We start from the raw sequence: 22,175 nt of genomic DNA on the forward strand, positions 1-22,175 counted from the left end.
TATTTACTCAAAATATATAATTAGCATAAAATCTTACTTGGTAACGAGCAACGGATAGCTGTGGATAGAATAAAACATTGTGAGAAACGACTCCCTCTGAAGTAACGTATTTTGTTTATAGAAAGAGGTAATTTCTCACTAAAATAAAAGACTTATGGCCAGAAGCCTTTAATTCCTCGCTGAAAGCACACTGTTTATACAAGTGTTTTTCTGTCATCATTTTCTTGCAACTCATAACCAATTGAGTCTAAACTTTCACAGGCTTGAGTATTTTAATAGAATACTGGTCTTTGACAAAAATAACCTTTAATTATATATTATTATTAGTGGCTTTATATTAATGGTGATTTTATAAAAGTATCTGTTTGTAATCATTTTAGTTTTCGGTGTTTTGGTGCATGTTATAATGTCTGGCCAGAACACATCGTGTTCTTTGTATGCATGGTAATCTTTTAAATTTTTGTATATTTTAAGAATTTAATTAATGGTGTTTTTATAGAAAGTGTATTTTTTATGACTGTTTTTTTTTTTTTTTTTTTGGGGGGGGGGTTTCGATGGTTTGTATTTGATGCATGTAACATTTTGTTTGCTCTGTTTAAAGACAGTGGACACTGTTGGTAAGTACTCAAAATAATGATTAGCACAAAACCTTTCTTGATTACGAGTAATGGGGAGAGGTTGATAAAACACTGTGAGAAACGGCTCCCTCTGAAGTGACGTAGTTTTCGAGAAAGAAGTAATTTTCATCAAATTTGATTTCGGGACCCCAGATTTAGAACTTGAGGTCTCGAAATCAAGCTTCTGAAAGCACATCCATATACCCCATAACTCCGTGTGACAGTGGTGTTTTTTCTTTCTTTCCTTATTATCTCCCATGATGACCGATTGAGCTCAATTTTTTACAGGTTTGTTATTTTATGCATGTTGAGATACAGCAATTCAGACGGCTGGTCTTTGACACTACCAATAGTGTCCACTGCCTTTTAAGGGGACTGCTGTTTAGTGTGGGGGGGGGGTATTAATCTGCATAAATTCTGCTGTTTTGGTGTGTTTTTTTGCGAGTCATGTTGGTGTGGTTGATATTAAATTTTTAAACCTTAATAATTGTAAGAATGAGTAAAATAAATAAATCGAAAGGGCAATGAGTGTGGTGTATAATCAAAGTGTGTCTGTTTTCCGCCCCCTTGACTTTGGGGAATCAATCATTCTTGGCTAGATCAGTTTGTATACATCACAAGTAACCTACACAGGGTAAACAGGGGGTATGATTGCAGCGAATACCCAACGGCCGAACATTTCCCTGGTCATTCATGACATGCACCCTTAGCTTGTAAAAAAAAATTGCGAACGTGTTCCGCAAGGGCGTTTAATTTACTGCAGCAGCGTCCGGGCGGACACGATTGCATTTGCAAAACCGTCCGGCGGACATTATTGCATATGCAATAATGTCCTCCGGATAGTATTGCACAGAGGACATAATTGCATGCGACACCGGCTCCGAGTGAAAAAAAGAGCAAGCATAATTCCACTTTTTACATGGAATAAGACTCCCTTAGACCCTCTTATGACTTAAAAATTATGTGAACATCATTCGTACCCCGGGATCAGGAGGGTCCGGTAGGCCGCCACGATTTCCGCGAATTAGAAAGGGAGGTAGCGGCGAGATTGAAGTGTGCAGCGCAAATGTAGTAGCGCCCTCTGTTGAACCAGCCAAAACGAGGTCTTGTGGTCTGGCGTCCAGCTTATTTTAACATGAAAACTGTATAAACCGTTTTGGGGTACACAGTCGACAGCAGTAAACACATCAAAAGAAAAACAGGTCGTGATCTTATTTTTTAAAGGTAAAGTAAAAGTGCAAACTTTATTTCACTAAAAACTTAATTTAGGTGTTTATTATTTGAAATGAAAAGTGCTTTACAATATATTCCCATGAATAGAATGCTCCCGAAGCTTTCTAGTGGAAACAAATCCATTTAAAGGCTAATAGTAACCCCTTTCTAAGCTAAGTCAAACATTTTTGTGGTGGGCGGAGTAGGTTGGAAAGGATTCTGTGTGCAGTGGGAAAGTTCGTTGAATGGGAAGTGTTTTCCGGGGTTTTCGTACCTTTTCTCTTCAACATTAGTCAACATGCCTCCCCCGCGTGCATGTACACTATATTATTATTATTATTATTATTATTGAGCATCTTTCTTATGTTTCCTATTAAAAAGTTAATTTTTCAGGTGAACTTGGGTTTTTTTTCATTCCAATCAAATCAACATAGATTGGAAGGCATGGTTATAAATTTTGATGGGGTTTGAAAAGGGGGCGGACCAGCACATAGTATTATCCTAAATTGTCCTAAACTTAAACTTTGTAAGAAGTACAGCAGGAGCTTTGGATAGTATAATAATGCATTATTATAATTATGAGAAACGTTTCACATTAAATGGAAAAATATGCCTCTTTTTATTCTCCCCAAAATGAGTAGAGTTCAAGTCACTGGGTCTAGTCTAAGTCTACTCTAGCTAGGTATATCAAGCCCTGGACTAAAGGCAGTGGACACTATTGGTAATTACTCAAAATAAGTATAATAAATAATATAGCATAAAAACTTACTTGGTAACAAGATGGGAGGCTGTTGATAGTATAAAACGTTGTGAGAAACAGCTCCCTCTGGAGTAATGTAGTTTTCGAGGAAGAAGTAATTTTCCACGATTTCTTTTTTCGATACCTCAGAATTTGATTTTGAGGTCTAGAAATAAAGCATCTGAAAGCACGCAACTTCGTGTGACGAGGGTGTTTATTCTTTCATTATTATCCCGCAACGCCAACAGCGGTTCCAATTGAGCTCAAATTTCACAGGTTTGTTATTTTGTGCATATGTTGAGATACACCAAGTGAGAAGACTGGTCTTTGACAATTACCAATAGTGTCCAGTGTCGTTAATGCAGTACCTTTCCAACTTTTGTCTCGGACTAAATAAGTTCAAGTGTATTGCACTTTTTTATTTCAGTTATTTTGTCCAATGAAGTCATGACGCAGAAACTGCATAGAAACTCCTTAATTGAATGAAGTTCAGTTGAAGCCGAATGCGTCATGGCGTCAGTACTGGCTCGCTCCCAGGAGTATCTCAGCTTCAGAAGTACAGTCTCCCTCAAAAAGGTAAATTTATGAAAATTGTTTATCAGAGCATACTCTCTAGTTCTGGTGAAATACTGCCCAATCTTCACATAAACTCCTCATCAATAGGTGGCAGTGAACGATTTCCCTTGTATAGCAAAGCAAAATGCTATGCAAAATGTATCAGTTGCTGCTCAAAAATTATCATTTGCTTCTCGATATTTCCATTCAGTATGCACAAATTTTGTTCAGTCACAATATTTTGCTGTACAAATATGCTGGATGAAATCGTTCCCTGGGTGGCTAGTGAGTAACGCTCTCGCCTCTCACTATTGTGGTCCTTGTTTCGATTCCTGGGGCCTTTCTCAAACCTTGGCTTGGGTTCCATCTCTGGCTTGGGCTCTGCGTGCTGCGTACGCAGTGAAAACACAGCGAGTAATAATAATAATAATAATAATAGACCGTTTTTATATAGCGCTTTTCACGCCCGAGGGGTGTCTCAAAGCGCTTCCGACATTATTACCCCTGGTCACTGGGCCTTAAATCATTCCTTAAACCATCTCAGCTCCCTGGGGAGTATACAGCCTGTGCACAATATATGCACTACTCAGCTAAACCAATCACAAGAACCATCTCTGCCCTCACAGGTACCCATTTACTCCTGGGTGGAGAGAAGCAATTATAGTTAAGTATCTTGTTCAGGGACACAAGTGTCACGACCGGGATTCGAACCCACACTCTGCTGAACAGAAGCACCAGAGCTCGAGTTCGGTGCTCTTATCCACTCGGCCACGACACCCCTTCAGGTCTATACATTTTTGGGAGCAGTGTGTATTTTGCTCGCTGTGGTGGTTCGAACATCAGACTGCGCCTGGAGCTACTCAAAAGAGATTCTCACATGCTGCTATCGCAAACCTCACCTGATACTACTCCCACCATGGAAAGTTTTAAATCCTACCTAGAGTTTTTATGTCCATTTCCTTTTGCAATTTGCCAGGTTGCAGTTGACGATGATGACAGCAAATACTGGACTGTCTACGATGCTGGACCTCGCTCCATTAAGTGTCCACTGGTATTCTTTCCCCCAGTCAGTGGGACAGCTGATATCTACTATAAACAGATGTTGGGTCTTTCTGCTAAAGGCTATCGTATCATCTCGGTAAGTAGAATTTGAAACTTTGAAGTCTCTTTCGGTTATTTTGCACAGAGAAATATTCATTGTGGCGTGTCGTGGCCAAGCGGATAAGAACACCAGACTCAAGCTCTGGTCAAATTCTATTAATTAACTAGAACACTACTTTGTCTAGTTGGACTCCTCCATCGCATACCATCGCTTGAACTTTACAAGACTTTCTGTTCTGTTTGTCCATCATTGATGACTCAAGCTTAAAGCAAATGATGCTCTCGCAGATGGGCAACTTAACATTATTCTAAAGCAGTTCATGCTTGATTTGACAAATTCATAATTGTTTGGATCTTGTTTCCAACCTTTTTTTCTGACCAGCTGGAATATCCTGTCCACTGGACGATAGAAGAATTTTGCATTAGTTTTCGGAAGCTGTTGGACCACCTGCAATTGGACATGGTAAATCAAACAATACAACTCTCTATACATTTTCCCCCCTTACACTGACGTGTATTAAGCACTGTTTACTCGGTAAAAATTACAAAAATCAGCCAGTGATTTTTTTCACAAAACTCGGGAAAGTATACACATCGGGGTAAGGATAAAAACAAATTATAATCTTTTTCCCCGCTGCAAAAATATTATCTATTGAACCTAACTATCCGTTCCAAAACACAGGTTCACATTTTTGGATCATCCCTCGGCGGTTTCCTTGCCCAGAAGTTTGCTGAGTACACATACAGGAGCCCTAGGGTCATCTCTCTCATTCTCTGTAATACATTCGTGGATACCGAGGTCTTTCAACAAACTGGCTCAGCTCAGACGTAGGTTGAAAACCCCTTTTTCCTTTGGCTTCTCCTACGTATGTCACTCCACACTGATTTGGTGTTGTTGAGATATTGCTTATTGGCGTGTTGTGGCCGAGCGGTTAAGAGCGTCGGACACAAACACTCGCACAGCAAGTAGGATTTGAAACTTTGCTTTGTGGAAGAATAACTAAGGGAGGTTTGCGGTAACACCATGTATCTAACACTACTCAAAAAGAGATATTCACACGGTGTTACCGCAAACCTCTCTTAGTTATATTCATAGCAAAAAAAATGTATACTCCTAGCAAGAATTTAGTGATCAATATGCACTGATGTCTTCTTGATTGTGATAAAAAACTTGTTCTTGTTTTACTTTTGAAGACAGATAAAAATGATATAATTTCCTAATTTTCGGCTCAAAATGCATTGCTTACAGGTGTGAGTAATGCACACACGCACACAAAATTACATGGTTTTAAAAAACACTACTGTTGGAAACAGTGCAATGCTGTAAGCATGTGTGAAGACTCTTGAGGGTGTCACTGAAGGTTTAATTACATCTTGCAATGTTTGTAACCATGCTTTATGTTGTACTTTATAGGTACTGGATGATCCCAGGATTTCTCCTGAAGAGAATGGTTCTGAATAACTTCAGTCGAGAGCAACATGACATCGAGATTACCGACTCTATAGACTTCATTGTAGAAAGGGTGAGAACAGGGTTACCCCTGGTGGCAGTTAATCTGGATCGATAGCCTAAATCAGTTATAGATGTAGTCCTCACCTTAAATTGGCTGTCTATGGCGACTAATTCTGAGTTGATCTTTGTTTATTTGTAGCTGGAGTCCTTACACCAGTCGGATCTTGCCAGTAGACTAACTCTTAACTGCATCAGTGCCTACGTGGAACCCCAGAAACTTCATGGTCTCGATATCACCTTGATTGATGTGAGTGTTTGTGAGACCTTATTATTTCTTTATTTTAATTTTATTTTATTAAAACCACAAATCGTGGCCCAAGGGCCAAATTGCACTTGACTGTACTAACTTCAAACAGCTTGTATTTATATATTGATATATATCTGGTAATGAAACCTAGGATGTCTCATAAGTGAACTTAATCACTGTAGCTCACAAGCCTGAGGAAGCATGTAAACAAGGGTGCTTGCTTCGTTTCTCCAGAAGACGATCAGAGCATACTGATCGAAATGTCGAGTTGAAACCAACAGTTCTTTTCAGTGGTTCTTTTCAGAACCACCCCAAGTCATTAGAGATAGTCATTACATGGTGTTACCTCAAACCTTTTATATAAGAACACCGGTGGTAATCCCTTCTCTTCCGCGATAAGTGTTCTGGCATTTTTTATGTGCACTATTAATCGTCTGGTGCCCGAGACCTACAAAATTTAGGCCTACAGAACACTGGTACCTAGGGTCTACAGAACACTGGTACCTAGGGTCTACAGAACACTGGTACCTAGGGTCTACAGAACACTGGTACCTAGGGTCTACAGAACACTTTATCCCAGGACGCTTCATACAGGACACTTCATATGGAAGTGTCGTGGCTGAGCGGTAAAGAGCACCGAATTCAAACTCTGGTGTTTCTGATCAGCAGAGTGTGGGTTCGAATTCCCAGCTGTGACATTTGTGTCCTTAAGCAAGACACTTAACCATTGCTTCATCCTTCGGATGGGACGGTAAAGCCGTTGGTCCCATGTGTTGTGAAACGCATGTAAAAGAACCCAGTGCACTTATCGAAAAGAGAAGGGGTTTGCCCGGGTGTTCCTGGCTGTGGCTGCTGTATGCGCCGTAGCACCTTGTAAACCCTTATAAGGTGCTAAATAATTGGGTCTCAGAATTTACCACTGCAATAACCTATCTTTCTGAAAGTTTGTATATACTCAGCGCCTTGAGTACCTTGTTTGGTAGATACATTGTACATGCGCTATATAAGACTTCGATATATATATTATATATTATCCCTGTATTCAAGAAATAGAGAAAGCAAATCCTAGATATAACAGATAATGAGCATTTATCATGGTCTATTTCACAGGTTTTTGATGACTGTGCAATCTCACAGGTTGTCAAAGAGGAGACGTATAAATGTTATCCCAACGCCAAGAGAGCCCATCTCAAGAAAGGTGGCAACTTTCCTTACCTCAGCCGCTGTGATGAGGTCAATCTTCATCTCCAGGTCAGTTGAAGAGGGTGGGGCGGGAGGGGTCGACCGTTGTTATGGGCTCCCTTGGGTATCGGCTGGGTTTTTTTGTAGGGGGGGGGGTGGCTGGGGGTATTTAGGGGGATTTTCCTGAATTACCAGGCCAGGGTTTCTGTCGATCCTTGAGAAGTCTTAAACAGTTTTAAACTGAGCTATCAATATTTAAGGCTTTTGAGTATTTTTTAGTGTGCAGGACTTCTTATCATCGCTTTTTTACTAAATGTGTGGTTTTTACTAAAATGTGTTTGATTGATTATTTATATCTGTTAAATGTGTTTGATTGATTATTTATATCTGTTAAATGTGTTTGATTGATTATTTATGTACTTGTACCTTTATTGTTTTATGATCATATTTTGTGGATCTTATTTTTGACCTTTTTTTAATGATTTTGCTTTTTGTGGTTTAATGATAGTTTTTATTGTTTTAAAGCGCCTGGGAGCATTTTTTATGGATTTGGCGCTAAATAAATATGTTTTATTATTATTATTTCTATTCTTTATTGCTTTCTGCACATGTTATATTGCCAATACTACAAGAGCAGGTCTGGAGGAGTGTGTGGAATCATTTATTGATTCTCGTTTTTTCCCCTCAGATTCATCTCAGAAAATATATGCAGTCGCGCTACGATGCACGGATACCAGTGGAGGACGGTGAGCTGGAAACAGAGAGGGAGGTTAGGGACCGTGGAGATTGTAGCGCAACAGCGCCCTCATCATCAACGCACACCAGCGAGCATTGTTCCGATGAAGACAATCTCTGATAGCGATAGACCTGGTCTAATGTGCAGAGGATTTTCCTCATTCCATTCCCTGTATGCAAGATTGAAATCATTGTACTCATAATTCTTTCACAAAATGAAGTCCGACTATTTTTCCCTACTGTTTCAGTTTTGTGAAATTTATTTAAAGGCAGTGGACACTATTGGTAATTTCTCAAAATAATTATCATCATAAAACCTTACTTGATTACGAGTAATGGGGAGAGGTTGATGGTATAAAACATTGTGAGAAACAGCTCCCTCTGAAGTGACGTAGTTTTCGAGAAAGAAGTAATTTGATTTTGAGGCCTCAAGTTTAGAATTTGAGGTCTCGAAATCAAGCATCAGAAAGCACACAACTTCGTGACGCAAGGGTTTTTTCTTCTTTCATTATTATCTCGCCAATTCGACGACCGATTGAGCTCAAATTTTCACAGGTTTGTTATTTTATGCATATGTTGAGATACACCAACTGTGAAGACTAGTCTTTGACAATTACCAATAGTGTCCACTATCTTTAAATGTGGTTGGAACAGAATATTTTGAAAACGGATAAAACAGATCAGCACACAAATTCCAATAGAGGGGGTGATTTTTTCCATTTCAGAATTCAAAAGGTGACGCCTTTTTCTGTTTTGGGTTTGCACTACTAAGGCAGTGCATGTATTGACGCCTTGCACGCACCTCACACGCGGCAACTGTGTTACACTCATTATTTTGGTGGTCATTAGGTTTACGTGTAAACGCCACATCGCCTAAAATGGGCACTTTACTGAAAAACGTTCAGTGACATTGGCAACCGAAATGGCGCATCCAAGATTATTTTGATGATAACGTCAGGTGAATTGGGTCAATACCAAGATGTCCACAAGATGACGTGATTTCCTGATGAGGAATTTCAGAGCCCCAAGATAATTATTAAGAAAGCTGAATTTATTGCAGATTAGCTATCTGAAGATTCATTTTTATTTGGAAACCTCAACTTTGGACTACAGTCGAAAGTTTTTAGTACTGCGATATTCTTGCTGTACATAGTCGGGCTACAATGACATCCCACCTCATGCAAAAAGGCAAGTACCGGTAGGCTCATAAGGATAAACGTAAATTATAGTAACGTACATTGTAATATGCCTTTGGTATTACTCGCGTTATATATGCCAGATGAGCATTTCAAAGAGCTTGTTATTTAAGCGCCAGGCATTTACAGTTCAATTCACGATTATTTCCACAAACACATTTATGTTTGAATTAGCAGATTATGTTTGAATTATGAGACTCATTTATGTAAGAGTTTACAAGGTGATGTGGTGCAATATTTTGCCAACCATGCTAGAAACACCCGGGCAAAAGCCATGTCGTAATGATAAGTGTACTGGGTCCATATAGGATTTGAGGCATTTGCATGGTGAGGCATCAATGTATATTTGGTTTGCGGTAACACCATGTGTGTATCTACTTTCCAGGTAGAGTTTGTTCCTAGAGAACTGTCTTGCTTTATTCTACTGCCGCGGAGTAGATAATCGGGCGTTCGGGAGACTTCTCAGTTCTGAAAAGAACTGTCCTGCTTTTAACTATTACCAGGGCAGATGGTATAGAAAATAGACTTGGACTACTACTTTAGCTTATAAGATCGTAATTAACTGTACTGCTGCGGAGTCAATTCTGAGTTCTCAACGTTTCGACTAGCTTGCTCTAGTCATCGTGAGGAGACTGTACTGGGTCCCTTTACCAGCATTACACAACCATGACAACTCACATTACCCACTGCTTACCAGCTTACTAACATCAGGGCCCAATTTCATAGCGCTGCTTAGCGACCGATTTTGTGCGTACTGTGCAATTTCTATTTCATAGCGCTGCTGACCGTAAGCACACGAAAAGGCGAGCTAACCTTCCGGTGCTTACCGCACGAAAATAAATGACGTAACAATGCAAATCCACGGTAAACACGCAATATGGCCGCCCAATTTTTCTGCTAACCTGTGAAATACGCTAAGGCTTAAGCAAATTTGTCTGCTACTGTAAGCACGCAAATTTGCTTACCGTTAAGCAGCGCTATGAAATTGGGCCCATGTAACAGGTTTTAGGTCTAGAAATTTCATTTAAAGTATACTGCAGTTAATGCATAAAATCATACATGTTATGTGGGACATTTGCATGGAGGAATCATCAGTTTCCACGTTTGTTTTTTCTGGATCAGTTTATACAGATTTTCTTTTAGTGTTATTGCGCTGTCAATTCTTAGTGCATCCACATGATTTTCAGCCTGGATTTTGTAGGAGAAAGAGCAATTTTATAGCAAGCAATAATATATTAAACAAAGTAATGATTGTATACTAATGAATAAAATCAAACATGTTACAATGTATAAAGTGTAAATATTATCAAACTCTTGGGCTGGAGGATAATTTTTTTGTAAGATTTTGACAAAAACATGTCAGCTCTGAAGAAGTATCTATAACTGTGGGGAGAATTCCATAAAGGATCATTAAGGTTTAAAAAATGTTTTGAGATACTTTTGTTTTCTGAAAATTGATGGAAAGATATATTCCATATGGGAACCCGAGGTTCCCAGATATGACCGATTGCTTTGCGATACTTGTGGGGTTCTATTTAGTTGTGCTATTTGTATTATGACTTTGTATACATTTTGTTCTTATCAACAGAGGGCTAGATAGCTCAATAGACCGATCCATTAAGCTCCGTCCCATTGCGTATTAAAGTCCGGCATGCGTGCGCGTGGGAGAGTTGTGCAGAAAGGCATTGGAGAGGCTCACACGTGCATCGTGGGCTTAGCCTAATGGATCGGTCTATTGGTAGAGTCTCAGTGTGGCAGGAGATTCTGTGCGATTCATACGACCAACTGTGTTCAAACTTTGTCTGATACTGATAGCGCCCTCTTTTGAACCATCATCCTCTAGCCTATGTTAATATCCTATATGGGGGGACGGAATCTTTGGCCGACAGATTTCCCTTGGACACTGGCACATTAATCCAGAGGTCATTGGGTTCAAATCTGGCCCTAGTATAAAAAGTTTGTCTTTGTTCAACCCCAAATAATTTGTAACTTTCCCAGTCAGTTTCTCTTGTGGTTTATTACTTTTATCTGAAATTTGATTATTTTTTTCTGAATGTGGACAAAAATAGCTGTTTCGAGCAGCTATATAGAATCATGTTCTTTTTTCTAAGTAGGATTTGAAACTTTGCATGGTGGAAATAAGATATAGAAGAGTTTGCGGTATCCGCAAACTCTTCTGTTTATTTTTTCTACTTATCTAGCACCGAGTATACTGTTCCCAGAAATCTATAACCAGGGGGTCACCAAAAGGTTGGAAGTGTTTATTTAATCAATGTAACACACCTAAAATTTGGATCAAAGATTCAAAACAATTATTTCAGCAATGACTCTGAAAACCAATATCAGTGCAAAAAATTGTTTGACGTTGTTTTAATACTTTGAAGGTTATAGTTGTATTACCTCACATCGACTTTACTTTATGAAAAATCAACAATGCATATTTAATATTTGAAACATTTTGGGTTTATAAAGCATTTTAATTAAAGAATCAAACCACTTGACAAAAAATTGTCCTTTCAGTTTTTTCCCTGGAGATACTGCTTGGTTTTAAGGAAGCAGAAATTGTGGAAAAATGTCTTCTTCTTTTTTTAATTCTGTACTATCTCTGTAACTGTCCGTCTAATAATCAAGCGTATATGAATGTTGTTATTACTTTTGTCAATGTACCTTTAACAAAATTGGCGTCAATTGAAATAAAATTATAATAATTTGTCTACATGAATTGTTTTACAATGTTTCCTTTGGGGGTTGGGTTGTGGACGTCATCAATTGGTCTACACTGTCGGATTAAATGTGGGGAAAATATCAAATACTTGAAAACATAAAGTATTTTTATAAAGTTCTACAAGTTTATTAAGTCCAAGTATCATTACATTTTAGGATTTAATCGTCCACTAACCTCCACTCTGTGGTCAATTAACATTGAATGTTTGGACTTGGATAATATTGGTTATGCCTTGCCCAGTGCTAAGCAATTGTTATTCTGGGCCTAAAATCCTCCATCCTCCACTCTATGGTGTGGTCACTTTAACTTTAAAATGTTTGGACTTTGATAATATTGGTATACCTGGCCCAGTGATAAGCAATCGTTGTTTGGAGCTTGAGTCGTAGATCCTCCACATTTGGACCAATGCCTACTGAATCTGGCAGGGTAAAGGTTAAAGAGAGACTATCATTCTGATCATAGCAGGCCTGTGATTGTACTTCGAATAAACTCCCACCCAGTAATGTACAAGTTCTGGCCATCACATCACAATGTTATAATGGTACCCTTCTGATGTGATGGCCAGCGTGCCCGGCCAGCGTGCCTGCCCACATGCCTGTGCCGTTCCTGGATTATATTTCATAACTGCAAGTACAACCACATTATGGTTAATGACAGCCGTCTCTCTAGCCTAAAAGGGAACATTGCAGAACTAACCACGACTGCAAAAGTAAACACACTTTTTAAAGTTGACAAAATTAAGTCCTAAATGAGGTGTTGGCAAGACAGTTTCAGGCCTGGAATTTCATCTTTGAGGGCAAGGCCGTTTTCCGTTAGCAAAGTGCACTTCCATTTGAAAGTCTTGAAGTAATACGGGGAACTTTTGAAGCACCAAGGCCAAGACAAGGCCTGAAGTTCAAAATCTCTCTCTCAAACAGTTTTTTATTTTAGTGGGTGAGAAGTCGTCTTCCTTTGAGCAGCCTCCTCCATATGAGCTTAATCCCTGAGGCCGTCTGCATCCGCTGGTGGAAGCCGTGCTTGCGTTTCCGTTTCACGTTGCTCGGCTGGTACGTGTTACCACGCGCTTTGAAACAACAGGGGACCAAGGAAGGGGTCTGGTGACACTGCAGTAACTCAGGACGCTGGGATCGGTTGATGACTGAGGATAGCCACCAGTGAGGCGCCATACTGTTGTTGGTACATGTTGACAGGGTTCTTTGTGTCGCTAGCAGAGGGGCTGGTCTAGAACTGACGATAGTACTGTAAATGTAAAACAAAAATTACAATATTATTTATTATCATATCCTTTTAGTTCAAATTATGAATTTGAAGGCAGGGCAACATATGAAGTACAATTGAAGCCACTTTGTCAAAGTTTTTAAAGTTTTACATACCTTTGGAGCTTCCTTATGCAGGCTCCAACACAGACGTTGTTCAGTGCTGGCTGTAGGACAACATTGTGTAGAGCAGATGTTGTACGAGCTAAGAATGACACTGCCATTATTGGGGGTGTTGGATGTACATGTACCTCCGCTCAACAGTTTGGAAAGGTGCTGTAACTGTAATGCAAACGAACATGAGAGAAAAAAGTGATGATGAGAAATAATACAATTAGTATAGTAATGCAATCAGATGTAACAAATATTCAGAAAAGGAGATTGCATGCCCACGCACTAGACCCCGTAAATTGGGCGCTTTACCATATTTTTGTTTACTAAAACCTAGAAGTAGAACTCTACTTCAATTTTGATTTTGATTTTGGAAAATAAAAGCGAGCTTGCTAGAATACTCAGAATAGATAGGTAAGGGGTACTCCTAGAACTATTTCGTTTTCGTCCGCTATCGTGTCCCGTAGCGCCACACTTGTGTATGCATTGGCATTCAAAATAAAAATTATAAATTCATAGTGCTGTAGTGTATGGATCATGGATGGGTAATGATTTTATTTTTAGTACTGTATTGTATGGCATGGGTAACGCAATTCATTATTCAATTCAATGGATTGGATGGGTGGAAGTTCTTGTTTTGTGTGGCAAAAGTCTGGCCCGGGCAGTTCTGTGAACTCCAAGAAATAAAGTATATGATGACAGCTAACTCTAACGTAACTGGTACAACAAGTATTTCATAGTGACTACCGCCTCTGCATACTTACATTTCTTTTAGAATTTACAATTGATTGGAAAAGAAAATCAGCCTCCGATCCATCACTCACATTTCACCATACTGAACTATTTCACACTCTAGGTGGCGCCCTTCAAAAGAAAAGGGAAAAAGGTGTAGTCTGGTCACGGCCTCTTAGACAACCATTGAGTGTGGAATGTAAACACTACTGAACAGACTACTCGATTAATTTTCTATGGAAACTGCATAAATATTTGAGCTGCTTCTCCGATCGAGGCAGCGGATATAAAGTTTCGTACTAAAAAAAGGCCAAAAAAGTAGATGATTTGAATCTTTGGTAAGTATTATTGTATTAGCTTAGGGTACTACTAATTCATTGGGTAGGATTTTACAAACATATATAATATTTATATAATTATATGGGATAATAATAAAAAGATAAAATAGGCCCCAACTTCAGCAGACAGACAGAGGTCAGAATCAGAGCCCCTGTCCAACTTAAGCCAAGGTTCGCTCGGCCCCAGCGGCTAGTCTATCCAGGACCGCTGGGATGGGCTAATTGCTTGCACAGATTCTTGTTCAGGAAGTATGTCAAGTATGCAGTGCATAGAAATATAGTGCAGTGTGAGTGTGATGCATGATGGGACTGCACATTATTATTAAACCAATGACAGTGCATGACGTTTGCCCATCCCAGCACCTTTGGTTAAAAGCAAGGCGCTGGGGACGAGCGAAAAGCCAAAGGGCGGCCAAACTGGCGTTTATCAATATCATAAGAAATAAGAAAGAGAGAAGGGCAAAATATAAACATGCTTATCATACAACATGTGCTGCAATTGAGTCCACAGAGCACGACTTGTTTATTTGGTGAGAAATACATGTACAGCATTTTACTAGTGTTGCGGTAACGTAACCCTCCTGCTGACGCTGGAGGGTTACGTTATCGCAAAACCAGTCAGACTTTGAAAATTTGTTAAAAAGTTGTCAGATAAAAAACTTAATTTCAAAGATTTGTCAGTTTTTCCGTACAAAGTGATTTGTTGTATTGTGACATCACATCATCACTTCCCTAGCATCTTGTCAACTGTGGTTGATTTGAAGATCAATATTATTACATAGCTCTTTGTGATTCACAATGTGAAACTAAAATCAACCTATGTTCTGTTTGTAATGATTGTTAATGTTAGTGAAAATACATTCACTGTTTTTCAATTTATTATTATTATTTTGTTTTTAATCTTCGGTTTAGAATGTAAGCCTACACTACACGTCTGGGGGTTTACATGAACGCCCAAAGTAGAATCAGTGCAATGAGAAATGACGACCAGACCAGCGTCTTGCAGACCTCAGAGAAACCAACGTGTAGGCCCTGAGCCCTCGTCAAGTGAACCTCTCAACATCATCCAAATACGCAAGGGAAGATGGCTACACATTCAGCATATCATTCCCGAAGTCATACAGAAGAAGCACAGTGTGGCTCTTCATCAACCGATAGCACCCTTAGAACTTCATGTGTTAGATGAAAAGACTGCCGATGAGGCTCAAAGAAACGATGGCGCCATCCAGAACTTGGATGGTGATGTGAATGGTGCCGCATGCAAACCAAGCAATATTAATCCCAGTATTACATCCCTCTCACAGGCTGATCCACCTCAGAAGAAGAGACTATCATTGCATGATCAAGTCCTTGACAAACAGCTAAGAAACAGTGACGACAGCTTAATAAACAATCGAATGATAGATTGGCCAACTGCTAATTCAGAACTGTCGAGCTTGGGCTCTCTTCGATCCGTCATGGAGGATGGGGACACCGTTTTCTTCTTCATCCACGGGGTCGGAGGGAGCTCAGACCTCTGGCAGTACCAGATGAGGTACTTTGTTGACGAGGGTTTTGAGGTGGTCGCTGCCGATCTGCTGGGTCATGGTTTGAGCAGAGCACCTCATCAGTCTCAGGCGTACACCTTCCAGGAACATGCTGACGACATGCTGGCCGTGTTTGATCGCTTCTGCAAAAAGCGGAATGTCCTGGTGGGCCATTCTTATGGGTTGGTTTTTTCTTTTTTTCTTTTTCAATGGACTGAACTGTTTTTGTTTTTTAAGGCACTTGACGCGTTTGGTAATTAACAAAGACCAGCATTCTCACTTGGTGTATATTTGTGTGCTTTCATGTGTCGTAGAAAAACTTCAGGCCTGAAGTCTTACTCAGTCAGATTCAAATATTTTGAGTGGAAAAATTAACCCTTTCTCAAAAACTACGTTACTTCAGAGGGAATGGTTAATACTATAAATATATAGTTTATATGCTATTATTTACTTTAAATAGTTACCGAGCGTGTCCAGTGCCTTTAATCGCAAGGTGCATTCCCAGTTCCCAAAGAACAACATCCACAAGCATACTACTTCTACTACTCTGGTTGGATGTAAACCCTTGACCCCTACCATGCTAGAGCAGATTTCTCACCATTAGACCACTGAGCATGCCAGGTGGTTAAAAAGGCTAAGGCTGTGTCCATATTGATGGATCCAGCTTTGGCTACAGCTGTTGCTAAGGATGTTGCTAAGGACATCCTATGCGTCCACGCATGATGATGCAGTTATGTAGCCGTAGCCACCAATTGGGTCACAGCCAAATTGCTAATTGTAGGATTCAAACTAGCCTCAAGTGACGGGGCACATTCGGTGTTCTCGTAGATGCTAGGCCGGTGGGAATGCTCGTTGCCATTTTTTGGCAGGGTTGTGGAAAGCAACTGGCAAGAGGTATAGATCCTCGACCAGTAATAAGTAAAAACATTTTTAAAGTGTAAATATTTATGGCTCTAGGAACAATTTTTTTCTTCTTTTTCATAGCTCGTTTTTAATATGATTTGTGACGTTTTGTTTTTTATTTTTGACAGAGCCTGTTTTTGTGCCAAGATAGCCTCTGAACGTTCGAGGAAAGTGACTAAAATTGTGCTAATCAGTGGTGGTGGCCCGGTCTCGCTGCAACCTGAATTATGCCAACTGTTCTGTCTACCCAGCCCAGTATTGGCTTGCATCAAGCCAGTCATCATCAATGGCTTTGTAAGGTAAGGAACCAAGATAGATTTTAGAAGGAGTGGAACACGTCCCTAGAAACTTGACAGATCCACTGCCACTAATATCAGGCATTCAACTATCCTATAAGCTGGCAAAAAAGTCTTTATTAGTTATCTTTAAAAAAAAATATAGCACTTCCGTATCTACATGTATACCTGACGAGGCGAAAGGCCGAGTTGGCTCAGGGTACATGTAGGTTTGAGGGTTAAACCACTACTGCGCCTGCGGGTGTTGTGGCCGAGTGATGTAGAGAACGGTAGACTCAAGTTTTGAAATTTACAGAATGCGGGTTCGAATCCTGGCCTGCTCAGTTGCGACAGTTGTGTCCTTGAGCAAGGCACTTTGTTATATTATATAATTGCTTCTTTCTAGCCAGTAAAAATGAGTACCGATGAGAGCTTGGGAGTAACCTGTGATCGACTGCCATCCTGTCCAGGGGGAATAGAAATATTCTCGGGTTGTTTATTGTGAATGGAGCCCGATATAAACACCAGCCTGGCAGCTGTGAGATACCATATTGGCGAGGGACCATTTTGCGCAGACAAACTTTACTTAACTGTACTGATATCTGTTGCATTTCGTAAATCTGCTTACAGCCAAGCCTTCCACAAAAACAGTCAGCACACAAAGCAAGACAAGACGCGATCCTTCGATGTCCCGGCATATGTTCTGCGTTCAACGATGCAGGGCCAGCTGTGGAAGGAAGGTAATGAGGACTACCACGCTGCCCTCAATGTTGGCGTGCTGCTCATCTACGGCATGCAGGACGAACTCGTACAACTCGACGATGAGAAATGGATGAATGAGGTTGGTGATGATTGTCTGATGTATCGCTTAGTTTAAATTTAGTGTTTGGAGTTTGTTTTCACATTGTCTTTCTGCTGATGTAATTCAGAACTGTATTCTTGTATTACCTGGTAATCATCAACATTGTCTCTTAAAGGCCCTTGACACCTTTGTTAATTATATCCCAATTGATGCATAAAATAACAAATCTTTTAAAACTTTTGCTCAATTGGTCATTGAAGTAATGAAAGAAAAGAAAACCTTGGTGCACAAATCTGTGTGCTTTCAGTTGCCTGAGAAAGGCTTCAGGCCTGAAGTCTTTTTCAGTTTAAAAATTTTTATTAGTGAGAAATTAACATCTTTCTCAAAAGCTACATTTCTCACAATGTGTTATACTATCAACAGCTGTCTGTTACCTTTATCAAGTAAGGTTTTATGCTAATATATATTCAGATTTTAAATCCAGCTCTAGACAATTTTTTTTTTATTCACCGTAAGAATGAAATAATTTTATTTTGCTTTCCATCGTTGACCATTTCAGACAATATACGCATCTCAATTGGAGACACTCGACAATGCAAGTCACATGGTCATGATCGAACAGCCGGAGAAAGTCAACAGCTTGATTCATGACTTCGTCCTGAAGGACACGATGGTGCGACGGCGCCATGCCGGCTCACAACCACGGGCAACTTCGTCGGCTAAAGCTGGGCAGCACGGCAAGACCATGCCACATGTCACGATCACGTGACAGGAACAGTGTATGCGTCACTAGATTGTCACGTGAATCGCAGATAGCACACCTCAGGTAAAACTTACACCATAGGTCGCTAAAACATTAATAACAAGTGTCACATGACTGTCACATGACAACAAAAGTTTGTATTGTACATGATCCTCATGTCTCAGAATTTTTTATTCTACAAATGTAATATTTAAAATATTATTTTGAAACTAAACAGCATTCAACCTTTGTGTTTCTTAGACAAATCTACTCTGATTGTTTTTCATCAAGCTTACTCAACCGTTTTACTGGTACATGTAGTTACTTTTGCTTTGTTGAACCCAAAAAGCCACTTGCAGAATTTATTGAAATCCTCAGGATGTTTTCTGACTTCATAAAAATCCAATACAATTATAAAGGAATGGGATTTGTGTTTGTAAGGAGAGGTTTTTCTGATTTATATGCAATGGTCAGAAACTCCTTTTGGACATACTTGAAACTAGCGTGCTTTCTGACGAAAAAGAAATGCAACTGTTAGTGAATTTTTTGGATTCTTGTAGGCGCTTTGGGTACCTTTAAGCCCGGTTCATACTTCCTGCGACTGCGAATGCGAAGCGAATTTGACGTCACAACCCTCCTTTCGCAGCAATATTCGCAAGTAAGTTGAGCGAAGTTGAACTGCTGCGAATTATTCGTTGCGAATTTGTGACGTCAACATTCGTATTGCATTCGCATTCGCAGCAGGTATGAATCCGGCTTAACGGTGGGTAAGTTGAGAAAATAGAATGAATTGTTGCAAACTGCTTACCAAGAAAGGGGACCTATGGTACATGTATTGTACGTAATTTTCACTTATGAGGAAAATGAGTGCCCTACAGATTATTTCGCCTCATTCAAAGCATTTTCTTTTTAAATGCAATATCACACTAACCTTCCTAAGAGTTGTATGTTGCCTGCCGCAAACTTTGAAGGCCTTATTCTTAACGGAAAATCGATGAAGAGATAATAAGCATTTTATGCACTGTGTATTCTACTCTTTCACAGTGTATTAATGTACCTTTGGGGGTAGCTGTGAAAGTTACCTCTTACTAGTATTTTAACAGTTTGTATTCTTTGTATAGTTTTAACAAACACTTAATTTTTATACTTATGGTATTTGCTGTCACTGCCTGTAGTTACAGTTGAACACACAATTAATTTCTAGACATTTCAGTATTTTTTTTAAACTTTACATTTTTAAAGTGCACTCAGGTACAGGTTAAAGTACACAGGGATGTCACTGTGGTCCAGTGGTGAGACTGCAGGACTTGTTATTACATTATTTGGGTTCCAATCCTACCAAGCTAAGAATCAAAATTGATTTGATTTGTGCAATTCATAACCCAACGTTTGCCATGTTGCCTAGAAAGACAGATATTCTTAACAGTCTAAACAAAATATTATAAACAAACAAACATTCTACAAGTATGTTCTGTTATGTGGTAGATTTTTAAAGATAATGTGCTAAATTGACAGTTAAAGGTCAAGTTGTACTTTGGTAAATGACGTGATATTTTTGTGATTTTGTTATAGCTACCTTTTTATTTATATTTTATTTTATTTATATTTTTATTTATATTTTTTTGTGTAGGGATGTTCACTCACCATTTGGAAAATGTTATATTTCCGCATTGGTCTCATGAGAAGAGGAATTATAAAAACATTTAATTTTGATTTTTGATTGAGTGTTAATGTATACTTATCATAAACTGGTAATAGCTGTGTGTTATAATGAATGAATTGTATAATATATTTTTTACAAAATTTAAGATGTGTTAACTTATTTGTACAGATATGATTTAATACAAAATCGATAATTGTGTTTTACAGGATGTACCATTATCATAGACTTGTTGAATTATAATGTCCGCAATGCCTCAGTGCGGTTCGGGATTGTTGTTTTTGGTACTCGTTAAAAGAACAGATTACAACATTTTGAAGACATTGGACATTATTGGTAATTGTCAAAGACCAGTCTCCTCACTTGCTGTATCTCAACATATGCATAAAATAACAAACCTGTGAAAATTTGAGCTCAATCAAACGTCAAGGTTGCGAGATAATAATGAAAGAAAAAACACCCTTGTCACACGAAGTTCTGTGCTTGTCGATGCTTGATTTCGAGACGTCAAGTTCTTAATCTGAGGGGTCTCATAATCAAAATTGTGGAAAATTACTTCTTTTTAGAAAACTTTGTCACTTCAGAGGGAGCCGTTTCTCACCATGTTTTATACTGTCAACCTCTCCTCTTTACTCGTTACCAAGTGAGGTTTTATGCTAATAATTATTTTGAGTACTTACCAACAGTGTCCACTGCCTTTAAAAGAACAGATTACAACATATTAAAGACTAAGTTTTTTGCTCTGGTCATGATGTGAAAATTCAGTGAGAATACAACTGTAAAATTGGACTCAACATTGGATAAAAAGTTTTTCAAACATACGGTTGGACTCACAATCAATCAAAAATATTTCAAGGGGAGTTTTCAACCAATGCCATCTTTATACCATGAAGTTACACGTACATTATGACTAAATCTTATCTTTTTATGTTTCCAATCTTACCAATGTTGTGCCACTGTTGGTTTAATACATTCTGTGAATGTTGCTAACACAGCTGAGGTGAGCATAGTTCTTCTCAAAATTCTTCCATAATTGTTGTCATTCTACGTGAACTTTCAGTGCTTTCCACATACCAAGTAAAATTGTGTAACGTCTCTTGTCAAGTCGTGTAGGTTTTTTTTCTGGCCAAGTTCAACAAGATCGCATTCAAATTCATTCAAAAATGAAAGCTCTGTTGAATCAACATTCAACAAATTCCTCAATGCCAGAAGCAAGAGGCTGGTCACTTAACCGTCCAGTTTCATCAATTGTAGAAATTCAACTGACTAATTGTAAAAGAGTGTAGTCTTGAATGCCTATAAACAACTCACAGAGAACTACTAAATGACCTAAATGAAAAGAACAAACTCGTGTATGCACAAAACAAAGTTGTAGCTAAAAGAAAGCATGTGGTTTGACTGTGTTAGGGTAGCATACAAGAGTTTGAATGTGTTTGGATGAAATTGAATCATTATTTGCTGAAATTGACCAAGAAAAACCTCACAGATTTGCTTTGATGTACATTGCCTTCAAATGAAAGGAGTAGGTTTTTACTTTATTTGGATCAGTTTTACAAACTACCAAAACCATACCTTATATTGATTCTTTTTATCCTCTCACATTCTCACCTTAATATTTAACCTATTCACAGACACATTTTTTTAACTGCACAGTTCAAACTTGTAGTATCAAAATGTAGAGATTTGCACCAACAGGTTTTAGAAGTATAATTAATTCATTTTACGTCATTGACTCATGGTATACTGCTCATTTAAAAAAAATTGGTCTAAGTACGTTAACTAGGTTTCTAAAGATAATTTTACATGTAAGTATGTTTAAAATATTCCAACTACCTGATTGCCTTTTAAGTGTTGAAAGTAACGTCGACTTAAATCATGGAGCAAGCAGCGATTACATTCCCAACTTAAAAAAATATTCTGATGTAAAAGAGATTTAAAAATAAAAATTGCTTAGCACAGGAACCTTGCTTAGCAACAAAAGGTTACCATCCAACATTTTTTAATTTTA

General features: G+C 38.8%; 2 protein-coding genes across 3 annotated transcripts; one reads left to right on the plus strand and one right to left on the minus strand.

The window, feature by feature from the left end:
• Positions 1-1,777: 1,777 nt before the first annotated feature.
• Positions 1,778-19,266, plus strand: LOC117295544. Its single transcript, XM_033778241.1, has 13 exons — positions 1,778-1,841; positions 2,996-3,144; positions 4,100-4,261; positions 4,607-4,687; positions 4,907-5,052; positions 5,639-5,747; positions 5,877-5,984; positions 7,095-7,235; positions 7,855-8,016; positions 15,240-15,967; positions 16,817-16,987; positions 17,594-17,804; positions 18,325-19,266. The coding sequence occupies exons 2-13, from the start codon at positions 3,079-3,081 to the stop codon at positions 18,532-18,534; spliced, it is 2,295 nt and encodes a 764-aa protein (XP_033634132.1). The 5' UTR covers positions 1,778-1,841; positions 2,996-3,078; the 3' UTR covers positions 18,535-19,266.
• Positions 10,018-14,030, minus strand: LOC117295437. Of its 2 annotated transcripts, none has more exons than XM_033778092.1 (3): positions 13,954-14,030; positions 13,196-13,360; positions 10,018-13,061 (listed from the first exon to the last, which is right to left on the minus strand). In XM_033778092.1, the coding sequence occupies exons 2-3, from the start codon at positions 13,300-13,302 to the stop codon at positions 12,749-12,751; spliced, it is 420 nt and encodes a 139-aa protein (XP_033633983.1). In that variant the 5' UTR covers positions 13,303-13,360; positions 13,954-14,030; the 3' UTR covers positions 10,018-12,748. The 2 variants fall into 2 exon arrangements, with proteins under 2 accessions (XP_033633983.1, XP_033633984.1); XM_033778093.1 differs by lacking the exon at positions 13,954-14,030 and adding an exon at positions 13,757-13,806.
• Positions 19,267-22,175: the final 2,909 nt, after the last annotated feature.

This window comes from Asterias rubens, chromosome 10, assembly GCF_902459465.1.
Source record: "Asterias rubens chromosome 10, eAstRub1.3, whole genome shotgun sequence".
Taxonomy (NCBI): Eukaryota; Metazoa; Echinodermata; class Asteroidea; order Forcipulatida; family Asteriidae; genus Asterias; species Asterias rubens.

Coding starts and splice junctions, on each gene's coding strand:
- LOC117295544 (XM_033778241.1), top strand. CDS start 3,079: ATGGCGTCAGTACTGGCTCGCTCCCAGGAGTATCTCAGCTTCAGAAGT. Junction 5,985..7,094: donor TCGATATCACCTTGATTGAT/GTGAGTGTTTGT, acceptor TCTATTTCACAG/GTTTTTGATGACTGTGCAAT. Junction 7,236..7,854: donor AGGTCAATCTTCATCTCCAG/GTCAGTTGAAGA, acceptor TTTTCCCCTCAG/ATTCATCTCAGAAAATATAT.
- LOC117295437 (XM_033778092.1), bottom strand. CDS start 13,302: ATGGCAGTGTCATTCTTAGCTCGTACAACATCTGCTCTACACAATGTT. Junction 13,062..13,195: donor TGCATAAGGAAGCTCCAAAG/GTATGTAAAACT, acceptor TTACATTTACAG/TACTATCGTCAGTTCTAGAC.